The 22825-nt window shown below is 47.4% G+C and overlaps 1 protein-coding gene across 1 annotated transcript; it reads right to left on the reverse strand.

The window, feature by feature from the left end:
* Positions 1-117: 117 nt before the first annotated feature.
* On the reverse strand, positions 118-20717 carry GPRC5A (G protein-coupled receptor class C group 5 member A). Its single transcript, XM_086401948.1, has 5 exons — positions 20439-20717; positions 19740-19965; positions 5238-6166; positions 1358-1416; positions 118-1057 (listed from the first exon to the last, which is right to left on the reverse strand). The coding sequence occupies exons 3-5, from the start codon at positions 6157-6159 to the stop codon at positions 965-967; spliced, it is 1074 nt and encodes a 357-aa protein (XP_086258074.1). The 5' UTR covers positions 6160-6166; positions 19740-19965; positions 20439-20717; the 3' UTR covers positions 118-964.
* Positions 20718-22825: the final 2108 nt, after the last annotated feature.

A 22825-nucleotide genomic window follows, 5' to 3' on the forward strand; every position in this document is an offset into this window, starting at 1 on the left:
TGTAGACACAAGGAGGAGGAGAGACACGTGGAGAAAGTTCAAGTCCACACCCAGTGGGACCGAACTTTGAACTTCAGATCCCACATAAAGACAAATGTCAGGCGCCTACCCCTCACATGGCTGTGGCCACACTTTTATTGCATCTGGAGGGAAGAATGGCGAATAACTTATTTTACAAGAAACAACCCCCTGCCCGTGTGTGGACAATACCCACTTCCAGAATGCAGCGGGTGAACACAGGGTACATCTATTTACAGAGGCTGGGGAGCAAGGGGATGGGAACTCAGAGCAAAACAGCACACAGTCTCCTGGCAAAGAGAATTCGGGCTTGTACACCCTGGCGCAGTCTGGAGGGATGGCCCCTGGTGAGGCACAGCAGGGAGGTAAGTCTGAGAACCAATAGCACGTCTGGGAGAGCTGGCGCTGGGGACCCTGGTTAGGCGGCAACACAGAGGTGCGAAAATTTCAGGTGACTTTTAAGCCTGTCCCAGCCGGGCAAGAAGGGAGGTACCGGTAAGTTGGCTTCCAGTGTAGATGTGGGTAGGGTGGGCTGAGAGATGGTCCTTTGCTGTTTTTGCTCAGATGTGCAACTCTGCTCTGAGCCAAGCGATTGGCACAAAGCCAGCCCAGAGTCAGAAGAATTGGCTTTGGAGGTTGAACAGGTCAGCGTGTGGGTCAGATGACCAGAGCCTCAGTCACGTGTAAAATGGCAGGGATGGTAAGAGTTGCCCTGAGTTGCCCGAGACTCCCACTCAAGAGAAGTAGCCTTGGGATGGGACCAAGGAACCACCACAGTGCTGCTGAGAACTGTGGTCCCTGCAGCCCCATCAATCCCAGGACAGAGGATGTGGGAGGAGAGGTCTTCCTCTGATGCTCCTGGGAAGACTCAGGACTCAGCCTTCATCTCGTGGACTCCCTGCTGGTTCTGCTGACCTGCTTCCTTCATCTCACCCATTGGGTCATGTTAACTGACATCTTTCCTTCCTTCGTAGTCACTGTAAGGGCTAACCCGAGTCTGGACCCGAGGAATGGAGAAATCCTTTGCGGAATCCCGATTCTGAAAAGGAAGCATTTCATCTTGTTCAACTCACTGCACTTCCCAGCCATTTCCACAGCACCTCTTGCTCCAACCCGGGCAGGATTCTAACACTCCTCCCCTTTCTTCTCAGCCCCCTCCTGCTCTGTGCTCGGGTCTCCTGTCCTAACCTCATGAGGCAGATTACAGGAAAAGTAGACCCGTCATCCTTTCTAGGTGACATCCAGAGGCCATCAGAGTGGCAATATCATCTGTTCCCTAAGGACAGATGCTCCTGGGATGCTAACACTGCCGATGAGAAAGGGGAAAGGGCTGCTTTACCTGTAGCTGGAAATGGGTGGAGTATGGTGCATAGAGCGTGCTCCCCGTCTCTTCAGTACCTGAAATAGACAAAGAGGAGTGGGTAAACGTCAGGGTCCCCTCCTTTGTGCCCCAATCTGTGCTCACCCCAGGCGAGTCATGTATAAACCATGATGCATATCCATTTAACTCTCTGTCTCCCTGGGAGACGATCAGGGGTTTGGTTTTGTTTTGTTGTCTGTTTTTAAAGAGCTCTCTTACTCTCTTTTTAATTCTTTTAGTATTGATTTATTCATTTGGCTCCACCAGGTCTTAGTTGCAGTACCTGGGATCTTAGTTCCCTGATGAGGGATTGAACCTGGGCCCCCTGCATTGGGGGTGCAGAGTCTTAACCATCAGACCACCAAGGAAATCCTCAATGGTCAATTTTGTGCCAGAGGAAACTGTCCTCAAGCCTAGGACCAGGCACAGAGTCAGCCCAAAATTGGTTAAATAAATGAACAACTAGCCGTGTATAATCACTAGGGAAATGCCTTCAGAAACACCCTCCAGGAGGATATATGCACACCCATGGCTGATTCATGTTGATGTTTGACCAAAAACAACAAAATTCTGTAAAGCAATTATCCTTCAATTTAAAAATAAATTAGTTAAAAAAAAAAACCTCCAGAGGCTCTTTGTCCTAGGCCACTTCAAAAGCACATTTGAAGCTAGCGTTTTCAGACACAGATCTGACCAGAGGTGTGTCTAGAGGGAATCTTACTGAGGATTTACCCACTTCTTTACCTGCCCAACAAGGAAGGGTGGAAATTCCATGACTTTCTTTGTGAAGGGATAGAGTCTATGAGCAATCATTTTCTATTATTTGGGAGAAATCAGAGGGATTTTTTTTTTTCATGGACAAGGGGCATAGAGGATCCAACCAGGGATTGAACCTGTGCTGCCTACCGTGAAGGTCAACCACTGGTCCACCAGGGAAGTCCTAAATCAGAGGGATTTAAACTCAGGAACAGACCAGTAAACACACACGTTCATCACAGAAACTATTTAAAGAATTCCCTTCCAGTGCAGTGGTTAGGGCTCCACACTTTCACTGCCGTGGCCCATGTTCGACCCATGGTTGGGGAACTAAGATCCCCCAAGCTGTCCATGCATGCCTGAGTGCGTGCTCAGTCATGTCCAACTCTTCACAGGGCAGAGAGATACATAAATACAATGCAATTTAAAGCAAGCCATTTATTTCCCACCAAATTTACCTCTTCAATTTACTCAACAAATACCTAAGTATGTGAGATATTCTGGAAAATAGGATTAATCAGAATGATTCCTGCCCTAAGGCTGACACTGGAGAGTCCGGAATATCTGACAGCTACGCAAATAACTCCAAGATGAGACAGACTCTGATAACAGCATCTCAAAGGTCTAGAGCTAGATGGGTGGAGAAAAGACAGAGCAAGACTGGGGAGTAGGGATGCTGGAAAAGGGAAAGAATAAGAAGGGACATGTTCTCTTTGAGTAAAGAGAATAAGGAGGGACAGACACTCTTCGAGCCCAGACAGGCAGACAGGAAAGTGCAGGGCACTTGGTTTGTTTGAGCTGAGAGCACAGATCTGGGGATTGCGGGTTCCCGGCTATAAACAGCCTCACCGGCAGTGTGTGCTCAGTCGCTCAGTCATGTCTGACTCTTTGTGACCCTGGGGACTGTAGCCTGCCAGGCTCCTCGAACCCGCATCTCTTATGTCTCCTGCATTGCCAGGCAGATCCTTTACCACTGAGCCTCCTGGGAAGCCCACCAAGGATTTGGTAAAAGCAATGGATACTGGGGAGCCAGTGAGGCATAGAGGTCAGAAAGGGGGTGGGCAGAAGAGTATTTTAGGGAGAGGGAGCTGACAGTGGTCCATGGAGTGAAGGGAAAGGATTAAAGGAAGGAAGGCCAGTTAAGGACCCATAACATGGATTCAGGCATGAGGTGATAGACTGAAGCAATGGACAGGAGGAGATGGGTGGGAAAATATCCCCTCTGCCCTGCCCCCTGGCTCTCCCCCTCCCTTCAGACTTCCCGGGGCACAGGAGAGGGACCAGGACTACAGAGATAATACCAGCAGATTGTGTACCATAGGCTCCAAGGGCAGAGAAATTCATTAGCTGGGGCTACGAACCTGGCCTTGGAGGACCCTCCCTCCTATTCCCAACCCCCACCCCTTCCCTGATTAGGCCCAGAGACTGATATAAACTCAAGAGACCAATGCACAGAGGCATATGCTGCTGCGTCACTTCAGTCATGTCCGACTCTGTGCGACCCCATAGATGGCAGCCCACCAGGCTCCCCCTTCCCTGGGATTCTCCAGGCAAGAACACTGGAGTGGGTTGCCATTTCCTTCTCCAATGCATGAAACTGAAAAGTGAAAGTGGAGTCGCTCGGTCGTATCCGACTCCTAGCGACCCCATGGACTACAGCCCACCAGACCCCTCCGTCCATGGGATTCTCCAGGCAAGAGTACTGGAGTGGGGTGCCATTGCCTTCTCCACAGAGGCGTATGAGTAAAGGCATTCTTGGCTATTAGTGTAGTCTGGCTGCTCACCATTCCAGACAAGAGCAAAATTCCCTCCTGCAGGCCAGAGATGGACAAGAAAATGTAGCTCTTCAGGCTACATCAAAATCCTCAGTAGCTTTATGGAGATTCCTGCTGGTTTATGATAAAAGAGTTTTCTCCCTGCTTTGTGCTCTGTGGTCACTGCATGGCTGGGCCTGGTGCACTCAAATCTACAAAAGCGGGGGCTTCCCTGGTGGCTCAGTGGTAAAGAATCTGCCTGCCAATGCAGGAGATGTGGGTTCCACCCCTGATCTGGGAAGATCCCATATGCCTGGGAGCAACTAAGCCCGTGTGCCACAACTATTGAGTCAACGCTCATGGGAGCCTGGAAGCCACGACTGCTGAGTCCCCGTGTTGCAACTTCTGAAGCCCAAGTGCCCTAGAGCCCGTTCTCTGCCACAAAAGAAGCCCCTGCAATGACAAGGCCTTGCACTCAACTGGAGAGTAGCCACCACTGGTCAAAATTAGAGAAAATGCCCTTGCAGCAATGAAGACCCAGCACAGCCAAAAATTAAATAAATATATATTTTTTAAAATCCACAAAGTCTCCACATTTCTACAAAAGTTGCCCAGTTGTCTTTTATAAAGGACACCATCATCTCACCCACTTGTCTCTGGGAATTTCTCTAAACATTCCTTGTCCATTCCTTTGCTCCATCTTGTTTTGATTCAGAGAAACCTACATGGTATTGGACAGAAAGTACTAGATAGGGACTTCTTGGTGGTCCAGTAGTTAAGACTTCACCTTCTAATGCAGGGGGTACACGGGTTCAATCCCTGGTTGGTGAGCTAAGATCCCACATGCCTCGCAGGCAAAAAGCCAAAGCATAAAGCAGAAGCAATATTGTAATAAATTCAGTAAAGATTGTAAAAATGGTCTGTGCCTGTGTGCTCAGTCGTGCCTGAACCTTTGTGACCCCAGGGACTGTAGCCCGCCAGGCTCCTCTGTCCATGGGATTTCCCAGGCAAGAATACTGGAGTGGGTTGCCATTTCCTTCTCCAGGGGATCTTCCTGACCTAGGGGTTGAACCCACATTTCCTGGATTCTTTACCACTGAGCCACCAGGGAAACTTAAAAATGACCTACATCAAAACCAGAAAAAAATACTAATGACTCCTGAGGCCAGCTGCTAGTTCTATTTGTCTCTAACCAGCTGGATGATTTTAAGCAAGACCTGAGTTTTGGAGAACTTGTGTTTTATCAGGAGCATGTCCTGCATGTTCCCTACAGTAATAGTATCTTACGATTTTATTTTATTTTACCCATTTTTCCCACAAAGGATTCTGCACCCAACCAGGTTCTGTACCTTGAATGATCCCCTCTTGAGAGTAAGCTCTGTTCACCACGCCATAGCTCTGCTTCATGAACTGAGGCTGACAGAAAGCATCCTCCACAGGGTAATCCATGGGGTTCTGTTGCCTCGTGAGCAGCTGAAACTCGGGTGCAATGTAAGCCAACAGGAAAACCCAGCCATTGGCCACCAAGGCTGAACTGAGGATGGTGTCGTCCCACTGGGGGCTGAGGGTAGGGACCAAGAGCAGGGTGATCCACGCCACCCAGATGGCAATGGAGAGGATCGTGGTGAGGTAGATATGGGCCCCATGTCTCTTCCAGGCAGTAAAGGATCCCTGGAAGCTGAAAGAGGCCGTGAGGAAGGTCAGCGCCATGAGGAAGAGGACGTAGATGAGCAGCATGACGAAGTCCTCATTGCGCCGTGGGGGAGAAAGCTCAGAGAAGATGTTGACGTTGGTCCTGTTCATGGTGAGGACCACGTACTCGATGGCAATGATGTCCTGCACCAGACTGAAGCCCAGGGCCAGGCCCAGCATCACCAGCATGGACAGCGGCTGCCTCCCTCTCACCAGCTTCGTCAGGTTGAAGGCGTGAACCAGCAGGCAGGAGAAGCAGAGGGCGAAGAGGACACCGAAGAGGAAGAACCGCGTGGGCCCTGTGCCGCCGTCGAGTGTGATGATGAAGGCGAAGGTGAGGCCGAAGATCCCCAGCACACCCAGGAGGAAGAGGAACTGCGTGGGGAGCAGTTTGCGCTTATTGGAGTCCTGCACCTTGCAAATGAGGACCAGCAGGGCGATCATGAAGGCCACCGAGGCTACAGCCCCCACGCCAGCCAATGCCTCTAAGACGATGCCCCAGGCTGCCTTCTTATCACAGAGTCTGTAGTACCTGGAGTCCAGGTCTGAACGGCAACCAGCAGGGGCTACTGTGGACATTCTGGTCCTGCAAGAAAGCAAAGTTGGGCTGGGGGTGAATCTCTCCCATAAACTCAGGCACAGAGGACCAGAAACAATTCAGAAACAATCTTGTATATCTGCTGCTGCTGCTGCTAAGTCACTTCAGTCGTGTCCGGCTCTGTGCGACCCCATAAACGGCAGCCCACCAGGCTCCCCCGTCCCTGGGATTCTCCAAGGCAAGAACACTGGAGTGGGTTGCCATTTCCTTCTCCAATGCATGAAAGTGAAAAGTGAAAGTGAAGTCGCTCAGTCGTGTCCGACTCTTAGCGACCCCATGGACTGTAGTCCACCAGGCTCCTCCGTCCATGGGATTTTCCAGGGAAGAGTGCTGGAGTGGGGTGCCATTGCCTTTTCTAGGCAGGTTTTTTTGGAGAAGGAAGTGGCAGGTGAAGTGAAAGTTGCTCAGTTGTGTCCAACTCTTTGCAACCCCATGGACTATACAGTCCATGGAATTCTCCAGGCCAGAATACTGGAGGAGGTAGCCTTTCCCTTTGCCAATCCAGGGATCGAACCCAGGTGTCCCGAAATGCAGGTGGATTCTTTACCAGCTGAGCTATTAGGGAAGCTCAAGGAAATGGCAACCCACTCCAGTATTCTTGCCTGGAGAATCTCATGGACAGAGGAACCTGGTGGGCTACAGTCCATCGAGTGGCAAAGAGTTGGACATGACTGAAGCTACTTAGCACAGGCAGTCAGGGTTTTACCCCTGAATTTACAATGTTAGATCAAGCTACTAGCTGTTCTCCACCTCTCATGGCAAATTCTAAAGGCTGATGAAGGGAAGGGACTCCTCGTACCTCCCTCCCCGCAATTTAACTATATTCATATTTTCCCTGAAGCCAGGAAACCCAAAACTTTGAATGGAGTATTTGAGCCACATCTCAAAAAATAACGTCACAAAGAACTTGCCGGGGTTCCTGATATTTTTGACTAGTGCTTTCTTAGGAACTGGTGAACATGGAATTATCTAACCATAAAGTTAATACTTTGTGAATTCCTTGTCGGTTCAGTGGTTAGGACTCCGCACTCTCACTGGCAGGGCCCGAGTTCGATCCCTGGTCAGAGAACTAAAATCCCACAAGCCTTTGAATCATATTAACAGTCTCCAGTTTTTTTCTACCTCAGGCCCAGCCAGAGATGTTATCTGTAAGCCTCCGAATCTCTCTCAGACAAGAGAATCATAGGTATTATCTGAGTTATCTGAACCATAGATTTCTCTGCAGAGTGTCAGCCTTCCCCTCTTAGCCACTGAGCCCTCATCTTGAGCTCTGCTGCCACACATCATTTTCCCTCCCTAATTAACATTTGTAAGGATGGCACTGCTGATCCCAAAAGAAATGGAACCAGTCTTCCCTGTCATAGGCTTGGCCATGCTGCATGGCCATGCGGGATCTTAGTTCCCCAACCAGGGATTGAACCCATGCCCTCAGCAGTGAAAGTGTGGGGTTCTAACCACTGGACAACCAGGAAGGTCCCCATAGTGAACTCTTAATAAGCTACTCGTAAGGAGGGACATCCTGGATGACACATCCTGGAATAACATCCTGGAAAACAGGAGGTGATCCAACAGAAAATGTTACCAATAGCTAATGCTCCTTTTTGGGCTTCCTTGGTGGCTCAGATGGTTTAAAAAAAAAAAAACAACAATACCCTGCCTGCAATGCAGGAGACCCAGGTTCAATCCCTGGGTCAGGAGAATTCTCCTGGAAAAGGGAATGGCAACTCACTTCAGTATTCTTGCCTGGAAAACCCCATGGACAGAGGAGCCTAATAGCTTCTCAACAGATCTATAATTTTTTTTTTCTGAATTATTTAACTGTTTTTACATTTCTATGACACAATAGAAAGCTTTTGTTTTGTTGTATGCTGTTTATTTTATATTTTATTTTTTGTCTTTTTGCTATGTTGCAGGGGTGCTATGTGAGATCTTAGTTCCTTGATTAGGGGTGGACCCCATGTCCCCTGCATTAGAAGCACAGAGTCTTAACCACTGAGCCCCAGGGAAGTCCCTCTAAGCTTCACTTTGTAACCCGGCCATTCATTCAACCAGCACCACCGTGTGTCCGTCATTCTTCCAGATGATCAACTGGTAAAGGGGAAACACACATCAGACATGTTTCTTCTATAGTAGAAAAAACAGATCTAACCTGCCACTGCTGCATAGCCTTCCCATGGACTCCCCTGGCCAGGGGTCTATCACCTCGATTCCAACCCAGGGATATAACACCCTGGTCATCCCAACCACATGCAGGGCACAGAGCAAAGAATGGGTTATGTTCTACCTCCGCAAGGCAGTACAGAATGAGATGCAAAAGGACAAAGAAAGGCAGATGAGCTTCAGATACAGGCAACCCCTGAAATACAAGGCCCCCCAAAGTCTGATATGGGTGGTACAGGACAGGGAGAGGGACAGGCCCCCCTGTCCATGCTGAGGATGCAGAAGAGGAAGGGCCTGGTCTAGTTCAAGGGCAGCATCCGCAGGGGAAGGGACCAGGCTCCACTTTCTCCTCCCTTAGCACCTCCTCGCCTCACTCCTCTCAGATTAATCATAAGGGCGGTTGCCAGCTGGAAAGGTATTTCTCTCACCCTCTGTGCCCCTCCCTGGCACTGCTCCTTCCCCACCCCTTAGGGCAGTGCTGTTGGCTGACAAGTCATTGTTGTCATAATTATCTGATAATTGTAAAGGACTCTGAACCAGTTTACTCTGAACCCTCAATCTTGAGAGACTGATGAGGTTTTCCACTAAGGGAACATTGTGGTGCTGCACAGAGGGGTGGTCAAGCAGAGACACCCGCCCCCCACCCCCCTCACTTCTGTGCAGCTGCACAGGGAGGGTTTGTGTACTGGGGCCTCCTGGCACCCACAGACCAGGATCCAACACTGTGAGCACGCAAGGTGGGGGTCCCCAAGGAAAGAGAACCAGGTATGACTTTCTTAACATAAGAGAAAACATTTTTAACCTAAACCATTTTGCGATCTATGCCTGGCCATAAGACTTGCCCTTGAATAGGTCTCAGCAATTAACGATTTTTTTTTTTTGGCTATACCTCTCATCATCTGAGATCTTAACTCCCCAACCAAGGATCAAACTCATGCCCCCTGCATTGGGAACAAGGAGTCTTAACCACTGTACCATCAGGGAAGGCCCCACTAGGTTTTTTAGCCAGATCTCAAGCATCATTCTCTACATAGCTGCTTCAGCATACATTTGTAAAGGACAAAACTCCTTTTTAAGTTAATCGAACTTTAGAAATTAACAATGACTCTTTCATATCAAATGGATATCCAATTAAGGTTCATGGTTCTCAATTCTCTCAAATTAAGAATATTTGAAAACCTTTTCAAATGAAAACTTCTTGGTAATTTTTTTTTATCTGAGTGACTAATTTTTTGAAACTATCCTTCCTATTTCACCTCTCACTCCTCCGCCACCCTTTCCCCAACATGACAGCGATTGCACAACGGGTCTGAAATGTCCCTAGCAGTTTACATTTTCTCAGAGGGAAATAAAACTGAACAAATTCACTCACAGCAGATCTGCACTGAGAAGGCACTGGGTCACGCAGGGAATGGCCCAGATGAGCCGCCAGGATCGGGGCTGGGGAAAGGGACAGGGTTCTGAGGAGCTGACGTCCTTTAGAAAGCAGGGTTTGAGGAAGAAAAGAGCAGTACCACCATTTGAGAATAGAAACCTCCAGGAGCTAAAGCAACAGCCTCGGAGAAGAACCTGAGGGCTGGAGCAGAAAGAGAAATGAGACTAGAGGTCATGCAGTCATCATTCGTACCCAGAGAAGGGCAGAGAGACCTATGGGACTTCCCCGGTGGTCCAGTGGTTAGGACTCCATGCTGTCACTGCCGTGGCCCAGGTTCAATCCCTGGTCAGGGAACTGAAGTCTTGCAAGCTTTGCAGCACAGTCAAAAAAAAAGGAAGGGTGGGCAGAGAGACCTAGAGTCCGACCAAGAAAGCAGGTGCTCTACAAAGGCCAAAGGAGGACAAAAAGAGACAATTTACTCTTGGACCTGCTCTGAAGAGGAGGGAAGGTCTCCTAACTCATTCTCACAATGGGTCAAGCATGGTTGTATACAACTCACTTGTCTAAGTCTTGCAATCACTTTTATTTTTATTTATTTATTTGGCTGTGCCAGGTCTTAGTTGGGGCACACAGAATCTTTTAGGTGTGGTATGTGGGATCTAGTTCGCTGACCCGGGTTGAACCCGGGCCCCCTGCTTTTCGAGCATGGTGTCTTAGTCACTGGCCCACCAGGGGAGTCCCAGGCTTAGGCTCTCAGGGTCACTCTCTTTGAGGCTGGGGGACGAGCCATCACCTGTACATCCTCAGCCCCTGCCTACCTCTCCAGCCTCATGGCTGACCATGCCTTCCTCATCATCCCCATATGTGTGCTTCTCATTGTCCTCCCAACAAGCCCCACTATCTCGCTTCAAATCTGCCGCCCCATCTGCATGGGACGTTCTCCCTGAGATCCCTCACCTTAGAGGTCCCCTCTTCCAGGATGTTTCCCTGGATGCCCTAGTCTGATGAGAGATTGCTGTTGTTGTTTACTCACTAAGTCATGTCCGACTCTCTGCAACCCCATAGACTGTAGCCTGCCAGGCTCCTCTGTCCACGGAATTCTCCAGGCAAGAATAGTGGAGTGGGTTGCCATTTCCTACTCCTGGGGATCTTGCTGACCCAGGGATTGTGTCTCCTGCATTAGCAGGCAGATTCTTTACAGCTGAGCCACCGCGGAAGCCCCCTGATGAGAGATATATCCCCTAAATTCCCAGAGAGCCTCCACATCGCCTGCATTTATCACAAAATCCTGTAGTGCCTCTTGGTGAGTCTTTGTCTTCTAAATTCAAAGCATCCTTAAAGCAGGGATTGAGCTGTTAAAATTCTCTCTCTGACCACTAGCCTCGCGCCTGACTCAGTGAAGGTGAAAGTCGCTCAGTCGTGTTTGACTCTTTTTAACCCAAGGGACTATATGGTCCATGGAATTCTCCAGGCCAGAATATTGCAGTGGGTACCCTTTCCCTTCTCCAGGGGATCTTCCCAACCCAAGGCTCAAACCACATTGCAGGTGGATTCTTTACCAGCTGAGCCACAAGGGAAGCCCAAGAACACTGGAGTGGGTAGCCGTTTCCTTCTCCAGCGCATCTTCCTGACCCAGGAATAGAACCAGGGTCTCCAGCATTGCAGGTGGATTCTTTACCAGCAGAGCCACCAGGGAAGGGCAAGCACCTAACCAGGATGGATGAGTGAGTGTGTGGATAGAAGTAGAATCTGATGGGGAGCAGGGCTACTCTTGAGACAGTGGGCTGGGGTGGGATTCCTCATAAGCCTCCATTGCGTTCGTCCCCAGCTCTAACTCCCTCTCACCCATCCTCCTTAGGTGGGTCTGAGGTAGGAGTCTGGCCACAGCTGGGCTACTAAGTGATTCCAGGGGCCTCCGGGTAGCTTGGATCCTGAGTAAGCAGATCTAAGCAGAGGTTTTACTGGAATCCAGTCATTCGCTCCCACCCAATTCTCTGATGACTAAACCCTGCACTATGGAGGGAGATGGTGAGGTTTCAGCATAGCCCCAGACACGAGCAAGGACCTTGAGTCATAAGGGTGAGACCCCCTTCACTTATTACAGCAGCTGAGCCAACCACGCCCATCTAGTAATCCACCAACACCCATAGCCAAGACCCCGACAGCCCTTGGTGCTGGCTTAAACCCTTTTCAGATGAGTCAGTGCATGACCGAAAGGTTAAAAAAACGAAAGACGGAGGAAAGAGAAAGGGAAAAGAAAAAGAACCAAAGCGTGGGTTGTGGGGGGGGGATACGAGAGGGAAGCAGGGAGGGAGGGAGTCACTGGGCTCTATTCCAAGGCCTCTGACTCCGATCTTTAGGACAGAGGGGTTTCAGCTGCCTCTCTCTGTGGACACCATCTCCTGGAGCCTCCGTTCTCTCCTCTATGAAAGGCAGCTGGGTGCTGAACTAGGCATTCTGAGCCCATGTCCAGCTTTGTAGACAATTCCCAAGTCTCTTTCTCCCATCCCCTCATCCTGCTTCCTGCCCCATCTCCTGTCATTAAAAGAATCTCTGCCCCAAACTACTAACGAAACTCCAGACCAGGGCTGGAGGTGAGGTTGAAGGGTCTGAGTACCGGCTCAGGACACCAGGGAAACACTCGCCTGCCAGACAGAGCTGCAGAGTCACTGGAGCAGGACTGACCCTAGAGTGGCCCTGACCGACACAGGCGTTGACGGGGATGCAAGGTCAAATGCCAGCATGTGAAGGGTCTCTCAGGTGCTCCTTTCCAACCTCTGAGACTCCTCTCTTCCCAGAGAGGTGGGGAGGGTGTCTGGAGTTACTTACATCCAGACTTAGTAGGTTGCCTAGCTGGCTGTATGCGACCCTCCCCAGATTATCTGAGCAGGAATTACCCATGGCCCTGAATTTTGCCCAGAGCTGATCTTACATTCCTCCTTATATAAGATTTATCTCATTCTATCATCTAAAAAGAAGAAGACATCAGGTGGTGAAGACTCTGCCTGCAATGCGGGAGACTCGGGTTTGATCCCTGCGTTAGGAAGATCCCTTGGAGGAGGAAATGGCAACCCACTCCAGTATTCTTGCCTGGAGAATTCCATGGACAGAGGAGCCTGGCAGGCTACAGTCCACAGGGTCACAAAGAGTCGGACACGACTGAAGCGACTTGGCACAGCACATACAGGGGCTTCCCGGGTATTGCTAGTGGTAAAGAACTCACCTGCCAAAGCAGGAAACTTAAGAGATGCAGGTTCATTCCCTGGGTCAGGACCACCTGGGAGGCCCCTATGTATATATATACGGTCCCTGGGTCAGGAAGATCCCCTGGAGGAGGAAATGGCAGCCCATTCCAGTATTCTTGCCTGGAGAATCCCATGGACAGAGAAGCCTGGCGGGCTACAGCCCATGGGGTAAAAACTGAAGTAACTTAGCACGCATATATATAACAGATTCCATTTTCTGTACCCCTGAAACGAACACAACATTGTAAATCAACTATACTCCAGTAAAAACAGCAAAAAAATTTTTTTTTCAATAAAAAGAAGAGGATAATAATGACCTCTTAGGATAACTGCCTGGGGAATGATAAAAAATAACTCAAATGTTTGTTAAGTCAAGCCAAGTCTTCACACCATCCCAGCCTGGCAAATTGGCAATTTTCTAACATTTTAATGTTCTCTCTATTCTGGAATTGCCACAGTCCATCAGTAGTAATAACAATAGTCACAATATAAATATGAATAATACAAATGACAAATACTGTCACATGTGGAGACCCCTTAAGAGCCAGACTCGATGCAGAGAGTTTATACGTTTCCATGTGTATCCACTCATTAACATGGTTTTACATCTATTTTATCATTTAATATTCCTACAGCCCATTTTGTAGGTGATAAGACTGATTCTTAGAGAGATGAATTTACATATTCAGTGTAACAAAGGAAGATTATCCCTTTATGAATAGTCTTAATTAGAATTTAATCTTTTGTTTCATCCCTAAATCACTATTATGCTCCCTGAAGCTTTTCTCCCTGACTCCAGCCTCTATTTATTTTCTCATTTTTATTTTTTTCATTGACGTGTAGTTAATGTTGTGTTAGTTTCAGGGGTACAGCAAACTGATTCAGTTATGCATATTTATATTCTTTTTCATATTCTTTTCCATTATGGTTTATTACAGGATATTAAATACAGTACCCTATGCTACACAATAGGACCATCTTGTTTATCCACTCTCTATATAATAATTTGCATCTGCTAACCCCAAACTCCCAATTCATCCCTACCCCAGCCCCACTTCCCTTTTGGCAACCACAAGTCTGTTTAAGCCTCTCTCTATTTAAACAACATCTGAGAAGGCTCCAAAGTAAGCAACTCTGTAATTGGTCAATCTTCCTGTCAATCAACACTTAAGTGTGTACTTTGTGTCAGGCGCCGTGTTAAGTATACAAATCACTCGGACCCTCAGACCCAGAGTGTGGCCGCTGCCCCAGGACGACCAACAGAGTCACACTGACACACAAATAAGGGTTGTAGAGTGTTTGGGGAATCTTGAGGGCACACGGAAAAGAGTGAAACCCCACTCTCCCTAATGGGGTTTGTTTTTTAAAAAAAAGGCTGTAGAGAGGAAACCAGGGAGATGAGGCCTGAGAGATGGGCAAGGAATGGTAGGAGATTCTTAGGAAGGCAGAATCAATGGAGCTTCGAAATACAGGCTTGTGGGAAGAGATGCCCAGTTTAGATCTGTTGAATCTAAGATGAATTGGAGGGATTTCCCTGGAGGTCCAGTGGTTAAGACTCAGCTCCCACTGCAGAAGGCACGGATTCCATTCCTCGATCCCTGGTCAGGGAGGCATCATTTAATCCTCACAACAGCCCTGTTACTACGGCCCCACTTTTCATTTTATTGGAGTCTACTAGATGTACAGTGTTGCATTAGCTTCAGGTGTACAGCAAAGTGACTCAGTTATACATATACATGTATTCATTCTTTTTTAGACTCTTTTCTCATATGGGTTTACACAGAGTACTGAGGAGAGTTCCCCTGTGCTCTACAGTAGGTCTTTGTTGGTTATCTTCTGACTCATATATAGTAGTGTGGGTGTGTTCATGCCAGATTATGCCCCCTTTCTACATGCAGAAAACAGAGGTACAGAGGCATTAAATAACTTGCCCAAGATCACTGACTTTTAGAAACCAGGCTCCTAGAAGTTCCCTGGTGGCCTAGTGGTTAGTATTCTGGGTTTTCACTGCCATGGCCCGGGTTCAATCCCTGGTTAGGGAATTCAGATCCCACAAGCCATACAGTGCAACCAAAAAAATAAATAAAAGCCAGGCTCCACGACACCGGGTTCTGCTGACCTCCCTGTGCTCAGACATGTGAGTCTGAGGCTCAGGAGATGTTTGGGCTGTGAGCACAAGTGAAGGGTCACGGAGGGGTCACAGCAGGCACTGGAAGGCTGTGGATACCAGATCATACAGAGAGCATGTATGGCAGCGAGAGGGCCGAGGACAAAACCCTGGAACACCGTCTCAACCAAGCAGGAATCAGCAGAGGTTGTTCAAAAGAGATTGCCAGCGTTAGTACAAGAAATAAGCCCAGCTGGTCTCCCAGGAGCCAAAGAGCAGCTTCTCAGAGTGGTTGATGGAGTAAGATGCTCCAAGGACAGCAAAGAAGAGAAGACCTGAAAATGGACTTTTGGATTTAGGAGTTTAAAAACAAAAAAGGATCTGCCAGGGGGCTTCCCTAGTGATACAGTGGTTAGGATTCCCCCTCCCAATGCAGGGGGTGCAGGTTCAACTCCTGGTCGGGAAGCTAAGATCCCACATGCCTCTCGGCCAAAAAACTGAAACATAAAACCGAAGCAATATTTTAATAAAGTCAATAAAGACTTCAAAAATGGTCCACATCAAAAACATCTTAAAAAAAAAAAAAAGCATATCATCTCCTTTTTGTCTATTAAAACAGATTCAGCCTCAATTTGAGCTTCGAGGCTTTTCTCCAACTAGTCCTCCCACCTACTTTTTCCAGCCTTCCTAACTCCCGTCTCCACATCTATGAAAAACTTCCAAGAGCATTTTCTCTCTGGAAGGGAACTGGGGCTCATCTAAGACCTTCTCTAACAAAGTGGCTCTTTGCCTCACCACATCATTATTCTCCTTGCCAGAGAGACCCTTCTCCCCCTAATCACAATTCATGTACCATGTTTCTTAGAAATTTGCCTCCAAACTTACCTCTACCTTGAGGGTTTTTTAGTTATCAGTCCCATCTCATTCTAAATCTGTGATCTCATTGTAGTTATTAACTATTTTTCAGCACTCAAGTCTTTCCATAAATATGTCATATATTACAGCAGTCTCCAATCTTTTTGGCATCAGGGACTGGTTTCTCAGAAGACAATTTTTCCATGGACCAATGTGCTGTTGGGGGGTGGTTTCAGGATGATTCAAGTTCATTACATTTATTATACACTTTATTTCTATTACTATTACATCAGTTCTACCTCAGATGATCAGGCATTAGATGCCAGAGGTTGGGGCCCCCTGATACAGTATACATTAATATCAGTGCTAACTCACCTATCAGATAGCAAACTTTTAAGGAAATAGAGCAAATCTTCTATTCGTTGGCATTCCCCTCACTATGTACTCTGCACAGTGGTTGTTGAGCAAATGATTTGCAGAGTGTGAATAAAACTCAAAGCAAGTTATTCATTAGTAAGTGTGAGTAATGGAAAGGAAAGATTTGGGGAGCTGCATATGTGGTGCTAATCTGTGTGTTTTAGTCCAGGCTGAGTTCTAAGATGAGGGTGGAGTCCCAGGGAAGTTTCTCTGTACCAGGTGCAGGATTAGCTGTAAATGGAAAGTATCTACAACAAAATGTCCAGGATCCCCTCTTCCCGGTAAGCCATCTGGATTCTGATGACATAAACATGATGCATCGTCACAACAGCGTGTGAACAACATCTGAGTAACATCACTGAGTTGAGTTTCTGAGTAGTAACTAGGAGAAAATAAATCATCATTCCCACATAGGCAGAGTCAAACAAGCACTGAGTTGGCCAGAAAGTTCATTTGGGTTTTTCATAAGATCTTACAGAAAAGCCTGAATGAACTTTTTTGGCCAACCCAAAATAAGAACAGTGTTCATCCCAATTTCTTCACTTTTTGGAGGTATTATCATATTCTTCTATTCTAAACAATGCATGTGAACTTTAGAGAAATTACTGAAATGTAAAATAAAATATAGGCAATCACTTTTTTTGATTTAAGATTTTGAGTGAAACTACTAAATGTCTTATGCCCAGAATTTAAGGATGTGAAAAGCATCGAGAAAATAGGTGGATAAGATGAAGTCCTCTTCTGGTATACCACCTCAAAGACACCTTATTTCAACTGTTTTATTTCCACATATAAAGGTGATATATTTATGGTCTGAAACTTATCTCTCCTTACAAACCTGTATTTCTAAACCCTGAGAATGGTACTACCATACACTCAGTGTATCTAAAAATACAGTATAGATTATCTAATGTGGGAGAAGATGGAGAGAGCAGACTATGCGGCCAAAATTAGATGACAATAGCAAGCAACTATTATTACAATAAATGTAAATGCAAAGTTTTTTATTTTGAAAAGACTAAATCAAACCATATTATACCTATAAGAAACCCATGTAAAACAACAAGATTCAGAAAAGTGGAAAGGAAAGGAAAAATAAGTGCAAAACAAAGCAACAACAACAGATAGGTTTATTTAGCAAGTATTATGTATCAGGTACAAAGTTAATAGCTTGTTCAAGGTAAGAAAAATGAGAATTGAGTTATTATTATCACACAAAGTTTAGTTAAGACAAAAAGCTATTATGCTGACCTAAAAACTTTTTTATAATAATTAAGAATGTTCCACATTGAAGATATAACCATCATAAATTTGTATGCAGTGAATAATATACCACCAAAATATATAACACAAATGCTGCCAGGAATACAAAAAGAAATCAAAAGAAATTGATTACAGTTACAGGAGACTTTAACACTTCTTTATCACTCCTCAGCAAATGAAATAGAAAAAATTAATAGCAATAAGGTAAATTTTTTAAGTATTCTATGGATACTTTAATCAAAACATGCTCTATCTTTATATTTCATTAGATCTCTATGATTAATAATATAATTCAGATCCTCTATATCTGTGATCAGCAAATATTTTCTGTAAAGGGCCAAACAGTAAGTAGTTTAGGCTTTGCAGTCCTTTTGTTTGTAGCTGAAAAGCAGCCATAGATGATACATAGACAAAATGAGCATGGCTGAGTTCCAATAAAACTTTATTTACAAAAACAGGCTGTGGGATGTTTTTGGCCAGGAATCTGATTTACCAACTTCTCTATATGATTTCTTCTATTGAAGTGGTCATGAAACATTTACAAAACAGCATATTTTAGACCACAAAAATAATAATAACAATAAAGTCTAAAATAAGAAATGCACAGACCATATATTTTGACAAGGCAATCAACATAGGAATATAAGCAGGAACTAACACCCCAAGCTACTCAGAAAATTCGAAGACTCCTCAAGCAAAATAATTCTTCCATTCTTTGTTTTTAAGGGCCCTATTATACCAACACGTCATTTCCTGCCCATTTCCTCAGCTCAATCTGTAGATTTTTAAAAAACAATGAACCTGAAGACAAACCCCCAGAATGAGAATGAGAATAAAACCATAGTCAAAATTCTTCTTCACGCCCTGTTACCTTCAATTCTCACTAAGGAGTAGAATACAAAAAAGGATACTCCAAAGAGGATGCTCAAAGAGACGTATATAGATAGAGAGGGGCTCTTGGCTCTGGCCCTGGGAGGGAGCTGAGGACCCTAAGACCCCTTAGGAGGAAACCCTTAGGAGGTCCAGCTCAGCCTTTTCACAGCTACAAGCGGGCTTCCTAGCTCAAGGCTAAGGGGCACTTCCCAGAATGTTAGCTCGTTCTGAGTTCCACTCATTCCTATGTGCCCTTGAAGTACCAATCTACCTCTCCACACCTCGAGGAGCCTGTCTCCCAGATGACACAGCTGTTGACCTTCCCAGTACCAGCACACAGACCAGAGGACAGAGCTGTGACCCCCCATCCTCGCCCCTCCCAGGGGCCACAAGTAACTCAAGTATTCCCTTCAGGAATGAGTCCACAGCCCTGGCTGATTCAATCAAACCCTTCAGCAGGTGTGGCATGTTCAAACATCAGCCTGGAAACAACTCAGGAATGGAAAGTCCTACAAATTCCTTGAACCTGAGCTGGCTTTCCAAAACTTCCTTCCACCCGGGGAGGTTTAAGGGACCATATCCGACAGCTGGGGGGTCATTGCTGAGTCCCATCTGGTTGGTGCCTGAAGGTGGGCTGTTACTGGATACTCAAATGGACATTCAACCCAGGAGTCCAGAGTAACTCAAGGGACAGCAGATGGGAGAATGCTGCAGAGTTGATGGCCACGCTCATGTCACGAGAAGAGGTGGCTTCTAGAATCTACTTCGCAAAATTCAGAAGGGCACACTTGTGAAAGGACAAAATAAATGGACATTTCTCAGTATCTGGGTAAACTAGCAGGGGTCACCATCTCCTTCCTGCCCACCCAGCCAGTTCCCTGCCATTCCTCTAAGATCTTCCTCCCTCTTTTCTCTTTCCCTAGACTGAGCCCAGAACTTGTCACCTGCCGGGCCAGGATTCCACCTACTCAGTTTGTTCAGTGTATCTGAGCAGAAACTATTTATCCTGATTATCTTTTTGCTCTCTGCCTCTTAGTCTGGGAACTTCAAGGGGGGGCGGGAATCTGAGTTGAATTAAACTACAGGAATTCCTTTTCTGGGATTTTTTTTTTTCCCCTCCGACCCAGCTGCAGTTCATTATCGGGGTTTCTCTCCTCTTGCATCCTCAGCTTTCTAACCCCTGCCTCCCCACTACTCCGCAAACCCCACCCCCGAGGATTTCAATCACCGAACCCAGCGCGCTCTGCCTCAGTGCGCCTCACTTACCCCGATGCCTCGGCTTCGGCGCGTGAACTTGGCGCTGCTTCGCGCGCGCGGAGGGAGAACTGTAGCCCCTATAGGTTCTGGGAGAGCCCGTGGGCAGGGATCGCGCCCTCGCGGCGCCGAGCAGTTATAAAGGCGGCAGAGGGAGGAGGGAGTGAGCAGAGGGACAAGGGGCGGGAGAGGGTCAGGGGGAGAGGACACGCCTATTCCAGTTCCACGGCACTGCGCGCTGTTATGAAAATAAAGTCCCCGGGCCAGAGCATGAGCCAAAAGCCGCCTGACGTCAGCGCCACAGTCACCCTTGGAATGGGTGGTGGCGGCGGTGGTGGTGGTGGTGGGAGGGGAGAGCCAGAGCACCCACTCCGCTCCGCGTGCGGCGCATCACCTGGTCGGGACGTCCCAGGGCATAGGGTAAAGGAAGGGGCCAGAGAGCAGATGCTTCCTATCCGTTTGGCCAGCTGTCACCTCCAGGAGAGAGCCACCCCTGCCCTCCCACTGGGCACTCCAGTCTGCCCAGGACACGGGCTGGACAGTTCGCAACATCCCATGTGATTCCTGGGTACCCTGGGAAGCCAGGCCGGGGAAAGGAAGAACTGGCCAGCGCCTGGGTGCTCCGCAGTGGCAGTCAAGGCGGATGGAGGCCAAGAAAAATATCCAGCCCCGCATGGCAACTCCCCCGGTCAGAACTGTCCCCAGACCCACCAGTGCTGCCCGATGACGGACAGAGGGAGAGGACAGGTCCTTACGTCTTCATTTCCTCACTAACCCCCGCTTAGAGCCTTGACAACGCAGGTGGAAGAGAATGGATGCCAGATAAAATTATGATATAAAAGAATTTGCCTTTCTGTCTGGTTCCCTCTCCCTCCGCTGCCCACTCCTCCACCACTGAAACCTGCTTTTATTGACTTGTCAAACAATCCCTGAGTGGCTGCCTCCTGGGTGCCAGCCTCCGGCAAGGCTCTACCCCACTGCCATGCAAGAGGGAGGGCTGGGTGCATTTAAGGTGCTGGTTAGTTAGCACACCTGGTCAGCACACCTGGGGTACTATGCATGTAAGTGAACTGAACAGGGAAGGTCTAGGACTCCCCAACTTTTTCCTCACATCTCCTCACACCCCAACTTTCCAGAGTTTTGTTTTGTTTTGTTTTTAAGTTTTTATTGAATTTGTTACAACATTGCTTCTGCTTTGCTTTTTTCTTTCTCCAGCCAGGAGGCATGTGGGATCTTAGCTCCTGGGCCAGGAATTGAACCCACATCTGCTGCACTGGAAGGCAAAGTCTCAACCACTGAACCCCCAGGGAAGTCCCTCCAGAGACTTTTTAAAGCTGGTATTTTGGAGACAGTGACTCCAGCTTTGTAAGTTTTTATTTCTCTCTCAAGAAACCACAGCCAACGTACAGCATCTTGGAAGACTTCCCTTGAGGTCTGCAGCTCAAGGGTCTAAGTCCACGGGCTCCTCTCCCGGGCTCCTAGCCCTGCACACGTGCTTGTGTGTGTGTGTGTGTGTGTGTGTGTGTGTGTGTGTGTGATTGTCAGGGACCGGAAGCGACAGCGCTTTTTAGCATGTGCTCTCTGCTAAACCAGGTCTTCTCTCTGGACCTCAGTTTTCTCATCTGTTAAAGGAAGAAGTTGAAGTGGTTCATGCTTGTCACATGTGTATGTCATTCAGGCCACAAAGGTCAGCCACAGGTATAATTTAAACTTTCTAGCAGCCAGCCACATTAAAAGAAATAAAAAGAGGGGAATTAATTTTCATGATGTATTTCATTTAACCCAGGAGATCCCGGACATTGTCATTTCAACATGTAATCGACATTTTTAAAAAATATATTAATGAGCTGCTTTACAGCCTTGTTTCAAACTATGTTCTCAAAAGTGCAATGTATTATACTTTCAGTCCTGGCCAAATTGAACCAGACCCAGTTCCAGTACTCAAAAGCCCTGGGCTGGTGGTCTCTAAGGGCTCTTCGGGCACCAGCATTTTAGGGGTCTGGATCACCAAGGTTAGGATGAGGTTCATGACACCAAGAAAAAGATATCAAGTTGACAGAGGGGGTAAAAGCAGAGGTGGGTCATAACTTTGGGGATTCCCTACCCCCAACATCCTGCGATCCCCAACTCCCACAAGAAATTCTGGGAAAACTTATGAGAAAAGCATGAGTGCATTTTCTTTTTCCTGTTGCTCCTGGCTGGCTGGCTGGCTGGCAGACCCGGGGCTGCATCCAGGGGAGCCTTGTGGACATGCCTGTTTGGAAGCGCTGCCTTTGGTCACTGGTGCCCATCAGTCTCCACATTTCTGTTTACAGCAGATTTCCCACCTAGTCCTCTAAGTGCTCTCCTTTTTTTTTTTTTCTAGTAGTGTCTTGTGTTTATTTCTCTGGAATCTTCCCTAGTGACTCAGACAGTAAAGAGTCTGTCTGCAATGCAGGAGACCTGAGTTCAATCCCTGGGTTGGGAAGATCCTCTAGAGAAGGAAATGGCAGCCCACTCCCGTATTCTTGCCTGAAAAATCTCATGGACAGAGGAGCCTGTCGGGCTATAGCCCATTGGGTCACAAAGAGTCGGACATGACTGAGCGACTAACATGCACAGTACCTTGTTTTTTTCATATTTATTTATTTATTTGGCTGCACTGGATCTTAGTTGCGGCATGTGGGATCTTGTCCCCTGACCAGAAATCAAAGCCTGGCCCCCCTGCATTGGGAGTGCTGGTCTTAGCCTCTGGACCACCAGGGAAATCACAACACTCTCTCTTCTAGCCTCCTTTTCTCTTCTCATGTGTACCCAGTCACTCAGTCTTGTCTCTTTGCAGCCCCATGGACTGTAGACTGCCAGGCTCTTCTGTCCATGGGATTCTTCAGGCAAGAATACTGGGGTGGGTTGCCATTTCCTCCTCCAGGGGATCTTCCCAACCCAGGGATCAAACCCACATGCATCTCTTGAGTCTCCTGCATTGGCAGGCAGATTCTCTACCACTGTGCCACCTGGAAAGCTCTTATCAATAGCCAGCCCAGCGTCCATCCAGGACTGCAGTGAGGCACTCAGGGCACAAAATTTAAGGTGGCACTAACTCAGCCCTGAGAGTGGGC

The sequence above is a fragment of the Bos grunniens genome, chromosome 5 (assembly GCF_055505025.1).
Source record: "Bos grunniens cultivar Pamir isolate PY7600 chromosome 5, Bosgru_T2T1.0, whole genome shotgun sequence".
Lineage (NCBI taxonomy): Eukaryota > Metazoa > Chordata > Mammalia > Artiodactyla > Bovidae > Bos > Bos grunniens.

Bases quoted from the DNA above. Each gene is read 5' to 3' on its own strand.
- GPRC5A (XM_086401948.1), bottom strand. From the start codon at position 6,159: ATGTCCACAGTAGCCCCTGCTGGTTGCCGTTCAGACCTGGACTCCAGG. The intron at 1,417-5,237 runs GTACAGAACCTG...TGTCTATTTCAG, and splicing joins TCAAGAGGGGATCATTCAAG to GTACTGAAGAGACGGGGAGC. The intron at 1,058-1,357 runs GTAAAGCAGCCC...CTTCCTTTTCAG, and splicing joins CCACCCATTTCCAGCTACAG to AATCGGGATTCCGCAAAGGA.